This window comes from Camellia sinensis, chromosome 15 (genome assembly GCF_055761805.1).
Source record: "Camellia sinensis isolate YWXY chromosome 15, ASM5576180v1, whole genome shotgun sequence".
Classification (NCBI taxonomy): domain Eukaryota; kingdom Viridiplantae; phylum Streptophyta; class Magnoliopsida; order Ericales; family Theaceae; genus Camellia; species Camellia sinensis.
Genome location: NC_138975.1, coordinates 133,550,544 through 133,569,815, shown reverse-complemented (window position 1 = coordinate 133,569,815; position 19,272 = coordinate 133,550,544). Strand labels below are relative to the sequence as shown.

Genomic DNA, 19,272 nt, shown 5'->3' with positions numbered 1-19,272 from the left:
TAGATTTAGTCGCCAAAAGTGATCTAATTTGTTTTTTAGTAAATAATTTATTTTTTACATAAATTATATTGAATACAAATAATTATTTATATATATATAGTTTTGTATAAATACCGGTCAAAGTAATATATAAATAATATATGTTGCAATTATATTCATGTGATGTTGTAGTGGCATAGTAGGGAGAGTGTGTTGGTAAAGGTTTGGAATGTGGGATGAGTTGGTGGTTCAAATCTTGGGAACAGCAGAGGGTAAATTTTTTTTTTCCTGAAATACACTTTTGGTGACTAAAAACAATGGTCGCCAAAAGATTGACTATTGGCGACGAAAAGCTTAGTCAGCAAATGTATAAATTAAAAAAAAATAATTCACTATTAGTGACTAAAAGATTAGTCGCTAAATGTATAATTTTCAAAAATGTAATTGACTATTGGCGACAAATTCTTTGGTCGCTGAAGACTAAAACTTTGCCGACTAAAATTTTTTTAGTCGCCAATACCTCTGCCGACCATCTATTCGCGACAAAACCGGCGACTAAAATATTTAGTCGGGGAAAGTGAAAAGTCGACTTTTGGTGACTAAAAAAAGACTTTGGCGACTAAAAATTTAGCCGCCAAAGGTGTTTTTTCTTGTAGTGAGGATAGATAGAGAGTTTTCCCTAGGGAGCATCTAATTACGCCAACTTACATTTATTACACATTTGAACTTACAAGTAGTGGTATGAGCTTTGCCCCATTACCAAATGTTACAATGCAAGAGGTTTCAACAAGTCATTTTTTTTTTCAATTTCTTTTTACCCAATTGAAAGATAAATTGCGAGAAAACAAGTTTACAAGCAGTTAGTTAATTTCTCACTCTTTAGATAAAAAGCTTCACCAAACAGAGTCCAAATTGAATGGTTGCTCTTGAGACTGTTGCGGCGCTGAATCTAAAACCCTAGATGAAGAAGCCGAGAAATTTGAACTAAGATCATTTCCAAACTGAGTCATTCCTTGTAGTTGTGGCACAAAAGAGGGCTCACTATTTATAGCTTCTCTTGTTGATTGTTGATAACTCCTAAGTTGAAATGCCCTAAGAAGCAAAGCATTCATTGAGAGATTTGATGAGCCTAGAAAGCTAGAAGGCCATGAGAGTGAAGGAAAATTAGGGTTTGGGGCTTCTCTTGCTGCTGGCCAATTCATGTTCAAGTTCATGTTCATGTTGCCATTGTTTTCGCCGTTGTAGTTTTGCAGCGACATGTTGCTTATTGTGCTTGATGAGTTCAAATTGGGAAGTTCAAAATCTCCAAATTCATTTGGCATTGTGGTAGTGTCACAAGGAGAGTCAGGAGATGGTTGTGAGGATGCTGTTTGTTGTGGTCTCTTCATTGCTGATGAGCTCTTTTGGAAGACCCTACAGACCACCCATTCATCCTAAACAATTAAACACTTTTCATGAGTCAATGAGCTTGCTAGGGTTACCAAATGAAGTATTTCACTCAAGACATCAAGAGCATCGTCTTAGATATTGGCCTATATTTATTGAGTTTTTGTTCAGTCAATATCAATATACTATTGATAATGAAAATCACATGCATATGGGATGATTCTTACTGTAACCGGTTCGGCTTCTATAAAGTCTTTATTTTTTAAGCAGTTGGTAATTTAAAATAATAACAAAAAGATGGTGAATTATAAGTGTGCCTTGTAATTTATTTTTTGTGTCAATTTGAATCTTGTGGTTATATTTCTCTTTAATTTTTACATCGTGTCATTTTAGTTCAATTTTTTTTTTCCTAGTAATTTAGGTTAATCCAATTCAATTGATAACATTTATTAAGTAATTGGATAAAAATTAAGGGCAAAATAATTCATTCAAAAGGATAATAGTCCATTTTGATTAGACGTCAATCTCTTAATCACTTTGGAAAAAGTAAATAGATTATTTTGCCTCTTGACTTTAATCAATCTTCTAAAGAGGCATTGTTAAATTGATTAAATTGTTACAATGATAAAATTGATACAATTAAAACTATAAGAAACAAACTGACACAAGAAGCAAATTATTGAATTACAAGTGTAATTTTGTCTTAAGAAAATCATGACGGCATTACTCGAATCTCATTAGATATTACTCAATACTTCTGATGCAATTCGACTGATACTCGTCCGTTTGTTTGTCGATACTGTAATTTAAAATGAATGCGAAATTGCATGTATATTTACTTACCTTTGTCGACTTGAAAGAAAGCTTGCTTTCTAGCCTGTATTCATGCATAACCCAGTTGGATTTTTCACCTTTGGGAGCTCTACCTTTGTAAAAAACTAAGGTTTTCTTCATTCCAACCAAGGCGCCGCCATGGAAGATCTCCTTGTCCTTGCCGGTTGTTTTCCAGTAGCCTGCTTCTGTAGCTCTGTTGGTTCTAAGGCCAGTCGGATATTTTCGGTCTCTCAAGCTAAAAAAGTACCATTCCTTCTCTCCCATAGATGCTTTTGCTACACATGCACAATGTATTATGTTTGTATGTAAGAATAGAAGCTTCAAAAACAGCTATTGTAGTTTCTTTCTTAATCTTTATTTTCTTGATGTATCTCTTCCTTCATCAAGTTAATAAAATTATTCTAATTTTTCCAATCAGAAAAAAATATATACAATTACTATATATACATGCCTAGACTCAATTTCTACCAATGCTGAAAGAAAGAAAAAAAAAAAAGTGAAAGTGACCATTGTTTAATCAATTCGAGCTGACAATCAATGGGAATTTAAAAAAAAAAAAAAAAACTAAAAATCAAAATTCACAATGTATATTTTGAGAAAACTTTAGGAGAATGTCTGCTCATTTTGTTTAGTTTTTTGCAAGCTAATGTTATAGACAATTTGCCAGGTCCAATTGAGAATTAGGGAAGACATTTTTTAAAAATATATTTTTTAAAAGTTTTGCTATGCATAAAGTATGCTAAAGCTGAAATTAGACCAAACTTGAAAAATGCTTCTTTCTGAAAACCTTTGATAAGTCATCTGGATATCAAGTTTTCTTAGAACTTTAAGAAAACCAGCTTAATTTACATACCCCTAACAAAATCAAAGTACAAGCATAAATAAATTGAAAACATAAATTTTTTTGAATAGTGATAGAAAATCTTGCTTTAGATAAAAGAACATGAGATAAAAAACCAAAATATATGAATTGAAAACGTAAAGAACTCTGAATAAAAGGAAAACCAGGTCCACACTTTTTTTTTTTGAACGGCAAGAAAATCTTTATTGATGAAGCATACAAAGTATGAAAAAAACCAAGGTCCACACTTATTGACGATAATTTTTTATAATAGGATAGGGATTTTTTTTTTTTTTTTTTTTTTTTCCCGTTGATCTTCACATATTTATATAGAAACTTGATAAAGGAAGAAAAAAAATAATTAAAAAAAATTCCAAAGCTACCTGGGAGGTCCCATGGTTCACACTTATTGAGATCAACATCAACAATAGCTCTCGCGGCAAAACTAAAATCAGAAACCTTGTGATTTAGATAGTAAGTTATGAGTTCTTCATCAGTTGGATGAAACCTAAACCCTGGAGGAAGATTTTTTTCCATCTTCGCAACCCCGAGACGAAAAAACAAAAACCAAAACCAAGTTTCTTGATTTTCTTTAATCAGAAAAGCAATCACAACAGAAATAGAGCATGCATGATGCACCAAGTTCACATATTATACTGGTTGCATGCATGTGTGTTCCGTACCCATCTTCAAGAAGAAGCAGCCATTGCTAGTCTTTCTTTAGCTTTATACTCACATCTAACATTTTGACAAAGATGGTGCATGAAAGTACAAAGAAGTAAAATTACTATATTGCCATTAGAGTTTTGGGGTTATTACTAGAAACCCCTTCTTTTGTGTGGCATTTTGAGTGTATGAGTGGTGTGGTATTTGGCTAAATTTTGTAGTGAAGGAGTGGCAAATGATTTTGGTGTACTAGGGTTGAGTCCCATTTACACCTTTTGGAGGATATTCTAGTTTGGCATTGTCCAACCACCTTCACCCATTCCTACCCACCAATCCTTGCTATCCTCATCGTTGTCCAATGGCAACATGGTCTCCCTACCATACCTATCAATGTTCAAAAAATAAATGGTATAAATTTAAATTTGATGTGGATTGAATTACATTTAGAATGAATTTTTTAATTCATACATTTTAAATTTTGATTAATTTCTTAACTAAAACTGTTGTATACAAATGAATTTATTGCCTAATTTTCTAATCACTACTTGTGAAATTACTTGTATCTAAAGGCATTTTATTGTTGTGGAAATAACACTAATCATTAAATTTATTCAATCTTAACTTTCGACTACATTTTTTATAACCATTAAAATTTATAGATAATTACCAGCAAGTCCTATTGAATGGACTTGTTTATTCATAAGTCCGAAGTAAATTTTTCATTTTTGTGTATTTGCTATGTTTTTGATAATGAACAAATTTTGAGATTTTTCATTCGTGTTGTGTATTTGTGAAATGATTATTTAGTATTGGTAATGATAATGTGACATGAGAAATTTATCAAAGTGAGAAATAAATTAAATATTTTGGCTTTTGTTTATGAATTTTGACTTATTTTTAGTTTTTTTGTATTAGCTTGTAATTTTTTCTTTAAAAAAAATTACAATAATAAATTTATCAATAAAGCTAGAATAGGACTTTTTACAAATAAATTTGATCCACAGCACCTACTTTTGTAATTATCTCAAATTTTATTTAATCATAGTACTCAATTGTACCACGAGGACGTTTTTCAAAAACTAATTTATTTTATTTTATACAAATGTATAATATTATTTTCTTAAATATTTTTGTCACTATCTTGTATTTATAATATTTTATTGACACTTGTTAGTTGCCGTCCTCATCTCTCTCCATATGAGTGCATGTAACTAATTGTATTCGTTAAGCTTGATTTTGTTTAATTTTTTTCACAACTAAAAAATTAATAAAGATTTCTGGTAAGATAACGTTATATATATATATATATTTTATATGTTTGATATTGGTTGTTAGCATGTTAATATCTTACCTAAATTAACTGTTAGCTTCTTTGGCAGAAGTAATTTGCCAAACTAATATATTGAGTGAATTAAGTTCTCATTTAGGAAAAAATTATTTTAGTAATTTTTTAACTTTTTAAATAAAATATGAGATAAAAAAAATTGTGGAATTACATTCCAGAGGGAGAATTTTTATTTATTTATTTATTTATTTTTTCTTTACATAAACATGAAAGGGTGCAAATCACATTTCTACCCCCACAACCTTTCACTTGCACTTCATCACAAAATCACTTGCATCCCACATGTTTTTGTAATTTTTTTATCTGTCCCACTATTTTGAAATTCCCCCAAAAATATTAGTATGCTTGGAACGATTTTTTGGCTTTTTACGAAAATATATGCAAAAAGTAGAGAGAAATTTTTTTTTTGACTTTTTTTGTATAGGTTTTTGGTTTTTTAATTTTTTAATGACTATTTAATCTTTAGTCTAAAATTAAATGTTGCCAAACGAGACCTAAGTCTTATCCAGGGTCAACCCTCTCATATAAGGGAGCGACTCCTCTCTGTACCACTATCTTCTATGTTTCACCATATTCTATTTTATGGGCTTTATTTTATTCTGGACCCACGACGATAATCTAAACAATTCATCTTGTAAATTTTATAATAAAAATCATTTATGCAAAATATCAATTTTATCGGATATCAATGAGTAAATGAACAAATCACATTTTATTTTATAAAATGGGTGATTTAAGTTTAAATTCACAGTTGTTGTCAATTTCAAAAAATAAAATATAATTTATTCATCTATCTAGTGATATCCAATAAAACTAATTTTTTATATAGATGATTTTTTTATGAGGTTTACAAGATGGACGGTGTGGATTATTATTGTGGAGTCGGTTGGAACAAGGTCCATAAAATAGAGTATGGTAAAATGTAAAGGGTAGTTGTACGGAAAAGAGTCATTCCCCTCACATCAAACCATGAAGATCATTTAGATTATGTTTAAATATTGGATTTATAAATAAAAAATATATAGAGAGAAAAAATAAAATGGAAGAAAAAAGTAAATGAAAATATAAATACTATTACTTTTACAATTTTTTTTTTTCCTAATTGTAAATTAAACATCTAAACACGTTATTATAATCGGGTGTAAGATGTTAGTGTGGGGATGTAATTATCCAATGGAATTATTATTGTTAACTTTTTTTTATATAATAATCTTTTTGTGTGTGCTTATGATTGTGATTAATTTAATAGAGAGGCACAAAGATTACTAAGGAGTGGTTAAAAAGGTGACCAACCCGCACGACTGTATGTTTTTGAGCCCTTAGTTTTAATATTAATTAATTAATTCATTGTCTCTGATTTGTCTTTAAAGCCTCCATTTTTTCAATCCTAACAAGAACTTCCATGCAATGCACCGCACCACACCGCACCACACCACACATGTCTCCTAAACTAGGCCGGTTTCTAGAATCTCCCTCTCTCTCTCTCTCCAAATTTTGGTGAATTTTTATTATGATTATTATGTTTTAAAGAAGAAAAAAAATTATTTGTTTATAAAGGTTTTGTCTTTGGCAAGTGAACATCCATGGCTAATCAACAGGACTCAATTGACTACTCTTATACCTTTAATTAAGATATTAGGAGATTGACAATCCATGTGAATTTTTTTTTTCTTTTTTTGATGTGATTATTTTCATTATTATTCGAGTCTTTTTAGTTGTTTGTGTTTATTTTTTCTTCATTATAAGACTATTTCTTATATTGATGTTTAGTTATACTATCATTCCGAAAAATATTCATAATTTATCATTAATAGTCAAGATTCACTTAAGGTATGACCCGCAACATCAATTTCAAATATACACTACAGATTTGAAAGTACAATTTTGATACCATGGACTTTGATGTTAAGCTTGCCCCATATATATGATTTATTGGACTTCATGTTTACCAAAACTTTCTTACATATTTATTTGTCCAATTTTATTTAATTCTCATAATATTTGTAAGTATTCTCGCACTGATAGACACAAGTAATATTTTTGGTGCCAAAGCTCTGTTATCACCTAGACCCCGCATTCAATTCAATTGTTAGGAATATATATGGTGCCAAAAATTATACTATTAGAAAAAAATAAAGAGTTATTTACACTAAGCAACATAGAGGGCGACACGTGGACAGACATGGCATTTGAATTATCTCTTCGTTGAATTTCTTTTACAAAATATGTTTCATTTATTATATTTTTCAACAATTGTATTGTATTGGAAAAGAGGTTCTTCCTTCTTTTTTTTCACTCCACCATCAAGGTTGAAATTAAGAAAAGATTATAAGGGGTTATGACTCTCATATTTCTGTAAAAAATTTTATTTGCCAAAACACTTGCCCTCGGGTGAGGCGACTAACCCTTAATTTTGAACAAAATTTAGGACCCCTAATTAGGGGAGTGTATCATGTCCTATTATTTCATAATTTCTTCAATATTAGCTTAATTCAATTGTATTGTATTGTAAACTCAAAAAATATGTTTCCGTTTTGAGTTTTGAGTTTTTTTTTTTTACCACCTAACACTAGCCACCACCCGCCACCATTTTCCACCACCGTCTTCCGCCGCCACCACCCACCACCCACTTGCCATCCACCCGCTACTACCATCCACCGCCTGCCACCTGTTAAGAGAAATTTCATAACTTCATGTTTCGGATCATTTACCATGTGTATTATCAAGAAATCAAGACAAAAAACATACCTGAATCCATCGATGAACAGTTAAACGGAAGCGTCTGATTGTCAATAAAACCTTTGATATTGACTATGTTATTGCCTTCTAATCCTTTCCCCTTTGGTGCCTTATGTTTCTCCTTGAGAGGATTTAGAAAAACAAACAGTGTTCTTATTTTTTTCTCACACTTGGGAAGGAATAGGGACCATAACCTTTTAAAGGTTGTAATTGGTTTTCATAACTGAAAGGTAATGAAAACCAATAAATTAACCATTATTGGTTTTAAAACTGAAAGGTAATGAAAACCAATAAATTACCCATTATTGGTTTTAAAACTGAAAGGTAATGAAAACCAACTTTAACCAATATGTTTTAATTTCTATTTCTGCCCCTCATAGAAATAGAAATTATACAACTAATATCTACACATTAGGTCCATAACACATATATACCCTTAAGCCTATTAACTAAATTGAATCACTTAAATTGTAGGCTTCTTATAAATGATAACACCACATTTAATTATATGGTCCCATTGAGATATTATCTAACAATCTCCCACTGGACCACATATGTATCCTGAAAAATGTGCTTAACTTTAGTGAGCTCAGAAATTTATTATCATAACTTGAGGGTATCCAAACAATCTTGTCCATTAACTATATTAATATAGGATCAAAGCGGTCTTCGTTACATTAATCGTAACTCGACCCATCAATGGTCACGTATACGAATACAGCTAAATGACATAGATCAATCATGGATGCGTAGCATGGAAATTACATGTGATGTGATCCATACATGCCTATTTCCAACTGGTCCTACTTAACTTTATTGAGATCAATACTTCACAGTACGTAACAGAGTGTAATAAACTGAATACTTCATTTCTGCAGAAATTAATCTACTTACATAGATAAAACTCAAGACTGACATAAAGCAGTAATATAAATACAAACTCCCACTAAACCAGAATGTTCTCAAATAGAACAACACCCATCTGAGCAGTGTGCTCATGAAAGACCTTGGGTGGTAGTCCCTTCGTAAGTGGATCCGCTATCATGGAGTTTGTCCCAATGTGCTCTATGGAAATCTGTCCACTCTGCACTCTTTCTTTTACAACTAGGAACTTGATATCAATATGCTTTGATTTTGTCGAGCTCCTGTTGTTATTGGAATATAAAACTGCAGACTTATTGTCACAATATATCTTAAGTGGTCTTTCAGTGCCTTCCAAAATACGCAACCCAGTGACAAAATTCCGCAGCCATATCCCTTGGTTTGATGCCTCATAACATGCTACAAATTCTGCAGCCATGGTGGATGAAGCTATGAGCGTCTGCTTTGCAGACCTCCAAGAAATTGCTCCGCCAGCTAACAGATAAATATAGCCTGATGTGGATTTCCTACTGTCTTGGCATCCAGCAAAATCGGAGTCGGAATATCCAATGACCTCTAACTTATCCGATCTCCTATATGTGAGCATATATTCCTTTGTTCTCTGTAAATATCGCATAACACGCTTGACTGCTTTCCAATGATTCATGCCAGGATTACTTAAATATCTGCCTAACATGCCAACTATAAACGCAATATCCGGACGCGTACATACTTGAGCATACATTAGACTCCCTACAGCCGAGGCATAAGGAATCTTCTGCATTTCTTGAATTTCAAGACTGTTCTTCGGGCATTGGCTGAGACTAAACTTGTCTCCCTTAGCAACCGGGGTTTCACCTGATTTACAATTTTGCATGCCAAATCTAATGAGTATTTTTTCGATATAACTCCTTTGTGATAATCCCAGAATACCCCGAGAACGATCTCGGAGTATTTCGATTCCTAATACAAAGGAAGCATCACCAAGATCTTTCATTTCAAAATTCTTAGATAGAAATCTCTTGGTGTCATGCAATAAGTTTATATCGTTTGTGGCAAGCAATATGTTGTCAACATATAAAACCAAAAATATGTGTTTACTCCCACTGAACTTGTGATATACACATTCATCAACAACATTAGTTTCAAAACTATACGAAGTGAGAACTTGATGAAATTTGAAGTACCACTGACGAGAAGCTTGTTTGAGTCCATAGATGGATTTAGTCAATTTGCAAACCATATTCTTTGGGTCTCCTGACACAAAGTTTTCTGGCTGCACCATATAAATTGTTTCTTTAATGTCACCATTAAGAAAAGCTGTTTTGACATCCATCTGATGCAACTCAAGATCAAAATATGCAACAAGCGCCATAATTGTCCTAAAAGAATCTTTCGAAGAAACTGGAGAGAAAGTTTCTTTAAAGTCAATTCCTTCTTTTTGAGTAAAGCCTTTGGCTACAAGACGTGCCTTATACCTCTCCACATTACCATTTGAATCCCTTTTGGTTTTAAATATCCATTTACAACCAATGGGCTTCGCACCAACTGGTAATGAGACAAGTTCCCAAACTTTATTGTCTTGCATAGACTTATATTCTTCATTCATGGCTTCTATCCACTTATGAGAGTTGGAACTTTCCATGGCTTGACGAAAGTTGATTGGATCATCTTTCGACATTCCATTTTCTAACTCATGTTCCTGGAGATATACAATATAATCATCTGAAAATGCAAATCTCCTTTCTCTGGTGGATCGTCTTAATGGCATAGATTCTTGAGGTTGAGGTTGTAGAGTTTGTTCCTCAGAAACAATTACCTCATCTTGAATGAGGGTTTGACCTATATTATCTTGAACAACATTGTCTGGTTGAGGATCCGAAATTACTTCTCGAGCAATGACAGGTATAGAAACCTGTGATTGGTCAAAAGTAGTAGTAGGAAGTGGGATTACTCCTGCTTCCTCCTCAAAGACAATGTCTCTAACTGGATTTCTCCCCCCAAACTCAACATCCTCAAAAATGTTGCAATTCCCGTCTCAAATATTGACCTATTTATGGGATCATAAAACTTGTAACCCCGTGATCGTTCGGCATAGCCAATAAAGTAGCTGCTAATGGTTTTAGAGTCCAATTTTCGTTCATGAGGTTTATAAGGCCTCGCCTCAGCAGGACACCCCTACACATGCAAATGTTTTAGACTAGGCTTTCGCCCAACCCAAAGCTCATAAGGTGTTTTTGCAGCTGCTTTAGTTGGCACCCGATTTAAGATATAAGTTGATGTCTTTGGAGCCTCACCCCAGAGGGACTCTGGTAAAGTAGAATGACTGATCATACTTCTTACCATATCCTTAAAAGTCCGGTTTCGTCTCTCAGATACACCATTCATGCTAGGTGATCCTGGCATGGTGTATTGTGGGACGATTCCACATTCCTCCAGGTATTTTGCAAATGGTCCTGGACGTTGTTCACCTGATCCATCATATCTGCCATAGTATTCACCACCACGGTCAGACCTGACACTTTTAATCCGTTTGTTGAGTTGTAACTCAACTTCGGCCTTAAATTTTTTGAATACGTCCAAAGACTGTGATTTCTCATGGATAAGAAATAGATACCCATATCTGGAATAATCGTCTATGAACAATGTTCCAATGGCAACTTCCTTTCCCTTATGCGTTCTTTTGCCCGTATGCTTGGAGGTGCTTGCCAGATGAGCACTTTCAGTCCTTTCTTGCTTCAATCTCTCTTCCTCTTGCACACAAAATGAAATGAGCTCATTCAGAGTCCATTTCTCCTTCTGGCAGTTATAACTGACCTTAAATTGGTTAAATTGTGCAGGAAGAGAGATGAGAACTAAATGCATGAGCAAATCATCAAATAGGTCGAGCTTTAGTGCCTTAAGTTTTGAAGCAAGATGAGACATTTCCATGATGTACTCGCGAACATTACCCTTGCCCTTGCCTTTATACTTTATTGAAATCAAGCTTGCTAAAAGCGTGCTTGTTTCAGCCTTATCGTTTTTAGCAAAACGCTTTTGAATTTCTAAAAGAAATTCACCGGCAACGGTAACATCCTCTGTTATTGCACCCCGAAAAACTTCTGGAATCCCACGCTTCATGATCATAAGACTTAGCCTGTTAGAACGATCCCACTTTTCAAAGTACACAGTTTCCTCAGGAGTACTTTGTGTAGTGAGAGCATTCGGTTTTGGCATCCTTAATGCCAAGTCTATGTCCATGCAGCCGAGAACAATCAATATGTTCTCTTTCCAGTCCTTAAAGTTTGTTCCATTTAACATTGGAACATTGTTCATGTTGGCAGAGATTGAAGTAGTCGACATTAAAGCTGAATCGAAAAGAAAATAAAAGGAATAAACAATTATGCTCACATTAAGTTACCAAACAGATAATCTCTAAATAAATTAATTTAATGACAACATCTCAAGATACCTAGCACAACATTAATACCAAGCCTTTGGGCAGTGATATTAACTGTAAGTGGTATTCTTGTTGTAATGATCAAACATTGACAATAAGTTATGTCAAATAACAAATCTATCTTTTGATGGATTTATTATTCACATTAGGTTTTCTTGACAATTTGCACATGTTTATCACCACAAAATGTGTGTGTAATTCTGCCAAGTATTAATCATGTCTTTGGACTGATAAATACCCGCATGAGATACACAGACATGAACTTCAAAACATTCCATATAAAACAATCTAGACAAGAGAGATCACTTTTGTGACATCTTGTTTGAATTGACTTATATTTAGAACATTAGAAAATTAAACTTCCGTAGACGTTGTATGAAATTACATTAAATTTAAAGATTTCTAACTTTGTTACCCCGTATATGTTATATAATCTGCAGCAATCCCAATTATATACATATATATATAAACACATGATGTTCACCATTTGAAAAATGAACCGCCCATCCGAATTATGTTCTATTTCTAGAAAACAAAACAGAATTTGCAGCAGAGGGAAAAACAGAAATACAAAAAGCAGAATCTGATTCCAAGAAACTAAATAGGATGAATAAAATCATATCTATTCTGATAATACACATGATATAACCGCTCTGATACCACTTGTTAAGAGAAATTTCATAACTTCATGTTTCGGATCATTTACCATATGTATTATCAAGAAATCAAGACAAAAAACATACCTGAATCCATCGATGAACAGTTAAACGGAAGCGTCTGATTGTCAATAAAACCTTTGATATTGACTATGTTATTGCCTTCTAATCCTTTCCCCTTTGGTGCCTTATGTTTCTCCTTGAGAGGATTTAGAAAAACAAACAGTGTTCTTATTTTTTTCTCACACTTGGGAAGGAATAGGGACCATAACCTTTTAAAGGTTGTAATTGGTTTTCATAACTGAAAGGTAATGAAAACCAATAAATTAACCATTATTGGTTTTAAAACTGAAAGGTAATGAAAACCAATAAATTAACCATTATTGGTTTTAAAACTGAAAGGTAATGAAAACCAATAAATTACCCATTATTGGTTTTAAAACTGAAAGGTAATGAAAACCAACTTTAACCAATATGTTTTAATTTCTATTTCTGCCCCTCATAGAAATAGAAATTATACAACTAGTATCTACACATTAGGTCCATAACACATATATACCCTTAAGCCTATTAACTAAATTGAATCACTTAAATTGTAGGCTTCTTATAAATGATAACACCACATTTAATTATGTGGTTCCATTGAGATATTATCTAACACCACCACCATCCACCACCAGCCACTTGCCATCCACCCGCCACCACCATCCATCACCCACCACTACTACCCCCACCATCACCCACTACCCACCTGCCACCACCACACACCACACACCACTACCACCACCACCACCACCACCATCACCCACTACCCACTCGCCACCCACCTGCCACCACCACCCACCACCCACTCGCTACCACCCACCACCCGCCACCGTCACTCACCCACCTGCTACCACCACCACCACCCACTTGCTACCACCCGCCATCGTCACCCACCCACCCACTATCCATCACCACCCGTTACCACCCACCGCCACCCGCCATCCGTCACCCACCTGCCACCACCACCCACCACCCGCCACCGTCACCTACCCACCCACCACCACCATCCATTACTACCCGCCATCCGCCATTTGCCACCCACCTGCCACTACCACCCACCACCCGCCGCCACCACCACCACCACCCACTCGTTACCACCCACCACCTGCCACCGTCACCCACCCACCCACTTGCCACCACCTGCCACCATCCACCACCACCCGCCATCTGCCACCCACTTGCCACCACCACCCGCCACCACCACCACTACCACCCACTTGCTACCATCCACCACCCGCCACCGTCACCTACCCACCTACAACCACCATCCACCCGCTACCACCTACCACCACCCGCTACCTACCACCAACCGTTACCACTTTCCACCATCGTCTTCCGCCGCCACTTGCCACCACTTGCCATTTCTCACTCTTTTTTATATTTTTAAATTTTTTTAAACATTTTGTCAATTACCAAACGCATTTGTAGTTTATATTTTTCTAAAAATAAACAAAAATCAGTTTATAAAATTTTTGTAAGTATAAACTGAAAACGTAAACGTTACCAAACAGACATTAGAGAGATTAAAATATTTCCCATAAGTTGAATTTTATAAAATTTATTTCTACTAAATGAAATTATTCATAGAATGCTTGATTTTAATTCAATTGCATTTTTCTAATTAAAAAAATTGTACCTTATTGCTATATATTTTTTACTAGATTGACTCTAAAATAGGTAACAAAAAAATACATATCTTAAATGAAAAAAAGATATTATCCTTAATTATTAATTTACATAATTTTTTATTCAGTTAGATGGAGTTAAATAAAAGATTAAAAAATGTTATGGTATCCCTTAGTGAACATTAAAATATATAACTAATAATTCATGTTATTGAGTCAGGTCATACTTGGATTCATTGAAAAATAGTCAACCCTAACTTGCTAATTTTATATATTGCTTGAGTTGTGTCGAAAATTCTCATCCTTACCCCCAATTAATTGTAGTTATTATAGCATTGATAAGCTAAAAAATAAATATTCGATTCAACTAATTGAAACTCAACAATTTTATATATATATTTGTTATCTAAATTTTGTTAAATTGTAATGCAATATAAATAAATTTTTATCTTTTTTGTTTTGTCCAAACAAATTTTTTTTTTTGGTTAATGATATATGAAGGGCCCAATTTAAAAAATTCGCCTTAGGCCCCTAATAACTCAGAGCCGGCCTTGATTTCTAAAAATATATATCTTATTTTATAAATAAAATAGATTCTTAATATAAAAGATATATATCTCATTATTTTCCCATCTTACATTTTTCTTTTTGTTTTCTATCAAAAATATTTCTTCATCCTATTAGAGATTGTTTCTATGGTATTGATTTTTTATTTATTTATTTATTATGTATTTACATAATTTAGGGTAAATTACATTGACACCCCTTGAGTTTATGTTTATTATAGTTTCCCCTTCACCTTTTGGAAATTACATTTCTCACCCTAAGGTTTAAAGTTTTATTACAAATTGCTCCCTTCAGCAATTTAATTTTTTTAAATAACAATTTTTCCCTCACTAGGTAAATTTCATTGACATCCCTCACATTTTAGAAATTACAATCCCCTCCCCAAGGTTTAAAGTAGTATTACCAATTGGCCCATAGGTTAGTATTAGTTGGAAAAAAAAAAATTTATTGAAAAAAAAAAATAATTGAATTTTTTTTTTGTTAGTCCAATTTTTAAATTTCTGTTTAAAAACTAACGTAAACTCATTTTTTGAATTTTCATTTTTTTCCCTCAAATTTACAAACTGAGACAACCATTTATAAAACAAAAAAATTATCAAACAAGTTTTTATGACAATTTTTAAAATTTTTGTAAATATAAATTGAAAACTGAAAACGAAATGGTTACCAAACAGGCCTCAGATGGTAAAAATGTCATAAAATTAACAAATAATTAAATAAGTTACCAACGTAAGAAATGACTTATCAAAAAATTCTTAGACTATGCATGGTTTGATTTTTAGAATTTTTTTTAAAATTAAAAATTAATTTGGTTAAGAAATAAAAAATAAAAAATAATTATCATTTTTATATAATTTTTATCTTTCGAGTGTAATAAACATAAATCTCAAGGAGTTTCAGTGTAATTTTTTATCTTGCGTTGGTTTTTAAACAGAAATTTAAAAATTTGACTAACAAAATTTTTTTTCAATTAATTTTTTTTTCAACTAATACTAACCGAGGGGGCAATTGGTAATACTACTTTAAACCTTAAGGAGGGGATTGTAATTTCTAAAATGTGAGGGGTGTCAATGTAATTTACCCAGTGAGGGCAAAATTGGTATTTGAAAATTTTAAATTGCTGGAGGGAGCAATCTGTAATGAAACTTTAAATCTCAGGGAGGGGGATGTAATTTCTAAAAGGTGAGGGGGGAACTGTATTAAACATAAATCTCAGGGGGTGTCAATGTAATTTTCCCTATAATTTATATATCGTATTATATAATATATATATATATATATATATGTGTGTGTGTGTGTGTGTGTGTGTGTGTATAGGGTGAGAAAAATAGGAAAAATTATTGATAAATCCCATTTAGAAGTTTTTTAACCCAAGAAGTTAATGAATGAATTTTTTAACCCATTTAGTCCCATGTATGTATAGTTTTATTCCATAAAGTCATTTTTCTTGATTTACACTATTTTCTTGAACACTTATGCCCTTATATTTAACTTTGATACCCTTATAAATATTTTTTGAATGGTTAGCAATTTTATGATGTGAACATTCATATTTTAAAATTCACATTGGTAGGAATGTAAAATTGGCCCGTGGGCGGCCCGAAACCCGCCCACGAGCAGGGCGGGCCCGACCCGTTGACAATGTGAATATTCATATTAACATGTTAACATTCACATTAATAGGAGTGTAAAATTGGTCCGCGTCTCGTGGCGGTGCGAAACCCGCCCGCCAGGGCGGGCCCGGTCCGGCCCGTTGACAATGTGAATATTCACATTGACATGTTAACATTTACATTGATAAGAGTATAAAATTGGCCCGCGGCCCATGATCGGCCAAAAGCCCGTCCGCGGCCCGAGGCAGGCTCGGCCCGGCCCGTTGACAATGTGAATATTCATATTGACATGTTAACATTCACATTGATAGGAGTGTAAAATTAGCCCACGCCTCGTGGCTGCCCGAAACCTGCTCACGGCCCGTGGGCGGCCCGGGGCAAGCCCGGGCCGGCTTGTTAACAATGTGAATATTCACATTGGCATGTTAACATTCACATTGATAGGAGTGTAAAATTAGCCCGCGCCTCGTGGCTGCCCGAAACCCGCCCACGGCCTGTGGGCAGCCCGGGGTGGGCCCAGCTCGGCCTGTTGACAATGTTGTGAATATTCACATTGACATGTTAACATTCACATTGATAAGAGTATAAAATTGGCTCGCAACCCGTGGGCGGCCCGAAGCCCGACCGCAGCCCAAGGCAGGCTTGGCCCGACCCGTGACAATGTGAATATTCACATTGGCATGTTAACATTAACATTGATAGGAGTGTAAAATTTACTTGCTGCCCGAAGCTTGCCCGCGGCCTGGGGTAGGCTTGGCCTGGCCCATTGACAATGTGAATATTCACATTGACATGTTAAAATGCACATTGATAGGAATGTAGAATTGGCCCGCGGCCCGTGGGCTACCCGAAGCCCGCCCACGGCCTGGGGCAGGCTCGTTTGGGTCCGAGCCTGAGCATGTCCGCGACCCTAGGTTAGGGCCTAAGTCATCACTTTGAAGCCCGACTCAGCCCACTTAAGGCCCATTCGAGGCTCGATCCGAGCCCCAGCTCGCCCGAGGTGCAATGTATTTTTTTGTGGAAAATAATAAAATTTTGGTAGAAAAAATTAAAAAGAATTAAAAAAAATGGCCAGGCCCGCCCAAGCCCGGCCTAAGCTCAAGGCTAGGCCCAGGCCCACCGGCCCGACCCGAGGCTCGATCCATTGGCCCATCCAAAGCCCAAATACCCTTGTGCCAGGGCTAGGGCTTGGGCTTAATTTTTTGGCCCATGGCCAGCCCGACCTTGCCCGAGAAAGGCTGGTTTGGGCCCAAGCTCGAGCCTAGTCCGAGACCTTAGGCTAGGGCCTGGGCCATCACTTTGAAGCCCCGTCCAGCCCATCGGTCCGGTTAAGGCCCATTCAAGGCTCGGTCCGAGGCCCGGCCTAGTGTCTTTTTTTGTGAAAAATAATAAAACTTTAGTAGAAAAAATTAAAAAGAATTAAAAAAAAAATGGCCAGGCTCGCCCCGGGCCGCCCACGGGCTGTAGGCGGGTTTCAAGCAGCCACGAGGCACGGGCTAATTTTACACTTCTATCAATGTGAATATTAACATGTCAATGTGAATATTCACATTGTCAACGGGCCGGGCCGGGCCGGCCCTGGGCCGCTGGCCAATTTTATACTCTTATCTATGTGAATGTTAACATGTCAATGTGAATATTCACATTGTCAACAGGCTGGGCCGGGCCCGTCCCGGGCTGCCCACGGGCCGTGGTCGGGTTTCGGCAGCCACGAGGCGCGAGCTAATTTTACACTCCTATTAATGTGAATGTTAACATGTCAATGTGAATATTCACATTGTCAACGGGTCGCCTATGGGCTACGGGCTAATTTTATACTCTTATCAATGTGAATGTTAACATGTCAATGTGAATATTCACATTGTCAACGGGCCGCCCATGGGCCGCGGACGGGTTTTGTGCCGCCACGGGACGTGGGCCAATTTTACACTCCTATTAATGTGAATGTTAATATGTCAATATGTCAATATGAATATTCACATTGTCAATGGGCTGGGCTTGCCCCGACCCGACTCGAATTTTTTCGGACACCCACGAGGATTGACATGGGCCGGGCTCCTACACATTGACGATATGAACATTCACATTGACGGTGTGAACATTTACATTAGGGATATTTTGGTAATTATGTCACCCATAGGACTTATTGAAACATAAGAAAATAATGTGAACTAAATGGAACATAAGTAGATGAAAAAGGGTATTTTGGTCTTCTTATCTCAAATAGGACCTAATGGAATAGTAAAAAAGAATATGGGTTAGATGGAATAAAACTCTTAGAAAGTGAATTTATCAAAAAAGCTCTAAAAAAAAATATTATATGTACATACATATGTGTTTATATATTATACAGGATGAAAAAATATTATTTATCTTTCAAGCCTTCGGGGGATAAAAATTTAATTCCGGCCCTATCCACTATTGATGATCTTAACTACAATGAAATTAAATGAAAAGAGTATAACGACGACTGGGTGGGAAGAGAAGATTTGACACTTACTTTTTTAAAATTCTAAACTTTTTTTTTGAAAAATTAAAAACTAGTTTGACACAATAAATAATAAAAAAGATATTTTTGGAATTTTAAAAGGTATTTTTGGCTTGAAAAAAAGATAAAATTATATGAAAATGATGAGTGTTTTTTTCATTTTTCACCAAATTAAATTTAAATTTTTT

The 19,272-nt window shown here is 34.9% G+C and overlaps 1 protein-coding gene across 1 annotated transcript; it reads right to left on the bottom strand.

Annotated features, from left to right (window-relative positions):
* Window positions 1-673: 673 nt before the first annotated feature.
* LOC114273017 (NAC domain-containing protein 37) lies at window positions 674-3,894 on the bottom strand. The gene is made up of 3 exons (XM_028214758.2): window positions 3,424-3,894; window positions 2,209-2,474; window positions 674-1,412 (listed from the first exon to the last, which is right to left on the bottom strand). Exons 1-3 carry the CDS (start codon window positions 3,575-3,577, stop codon window positions 873-875), a joined length of 960 nt encoding a protein of 319 aa, XP_028070559.2. The 5' UTR covers window positions 3,578-3,894; the 3' UTR covers window positions 674-872.
* Window positions 3,895-19,272: the final 15,378 nt, after the last annotated feature.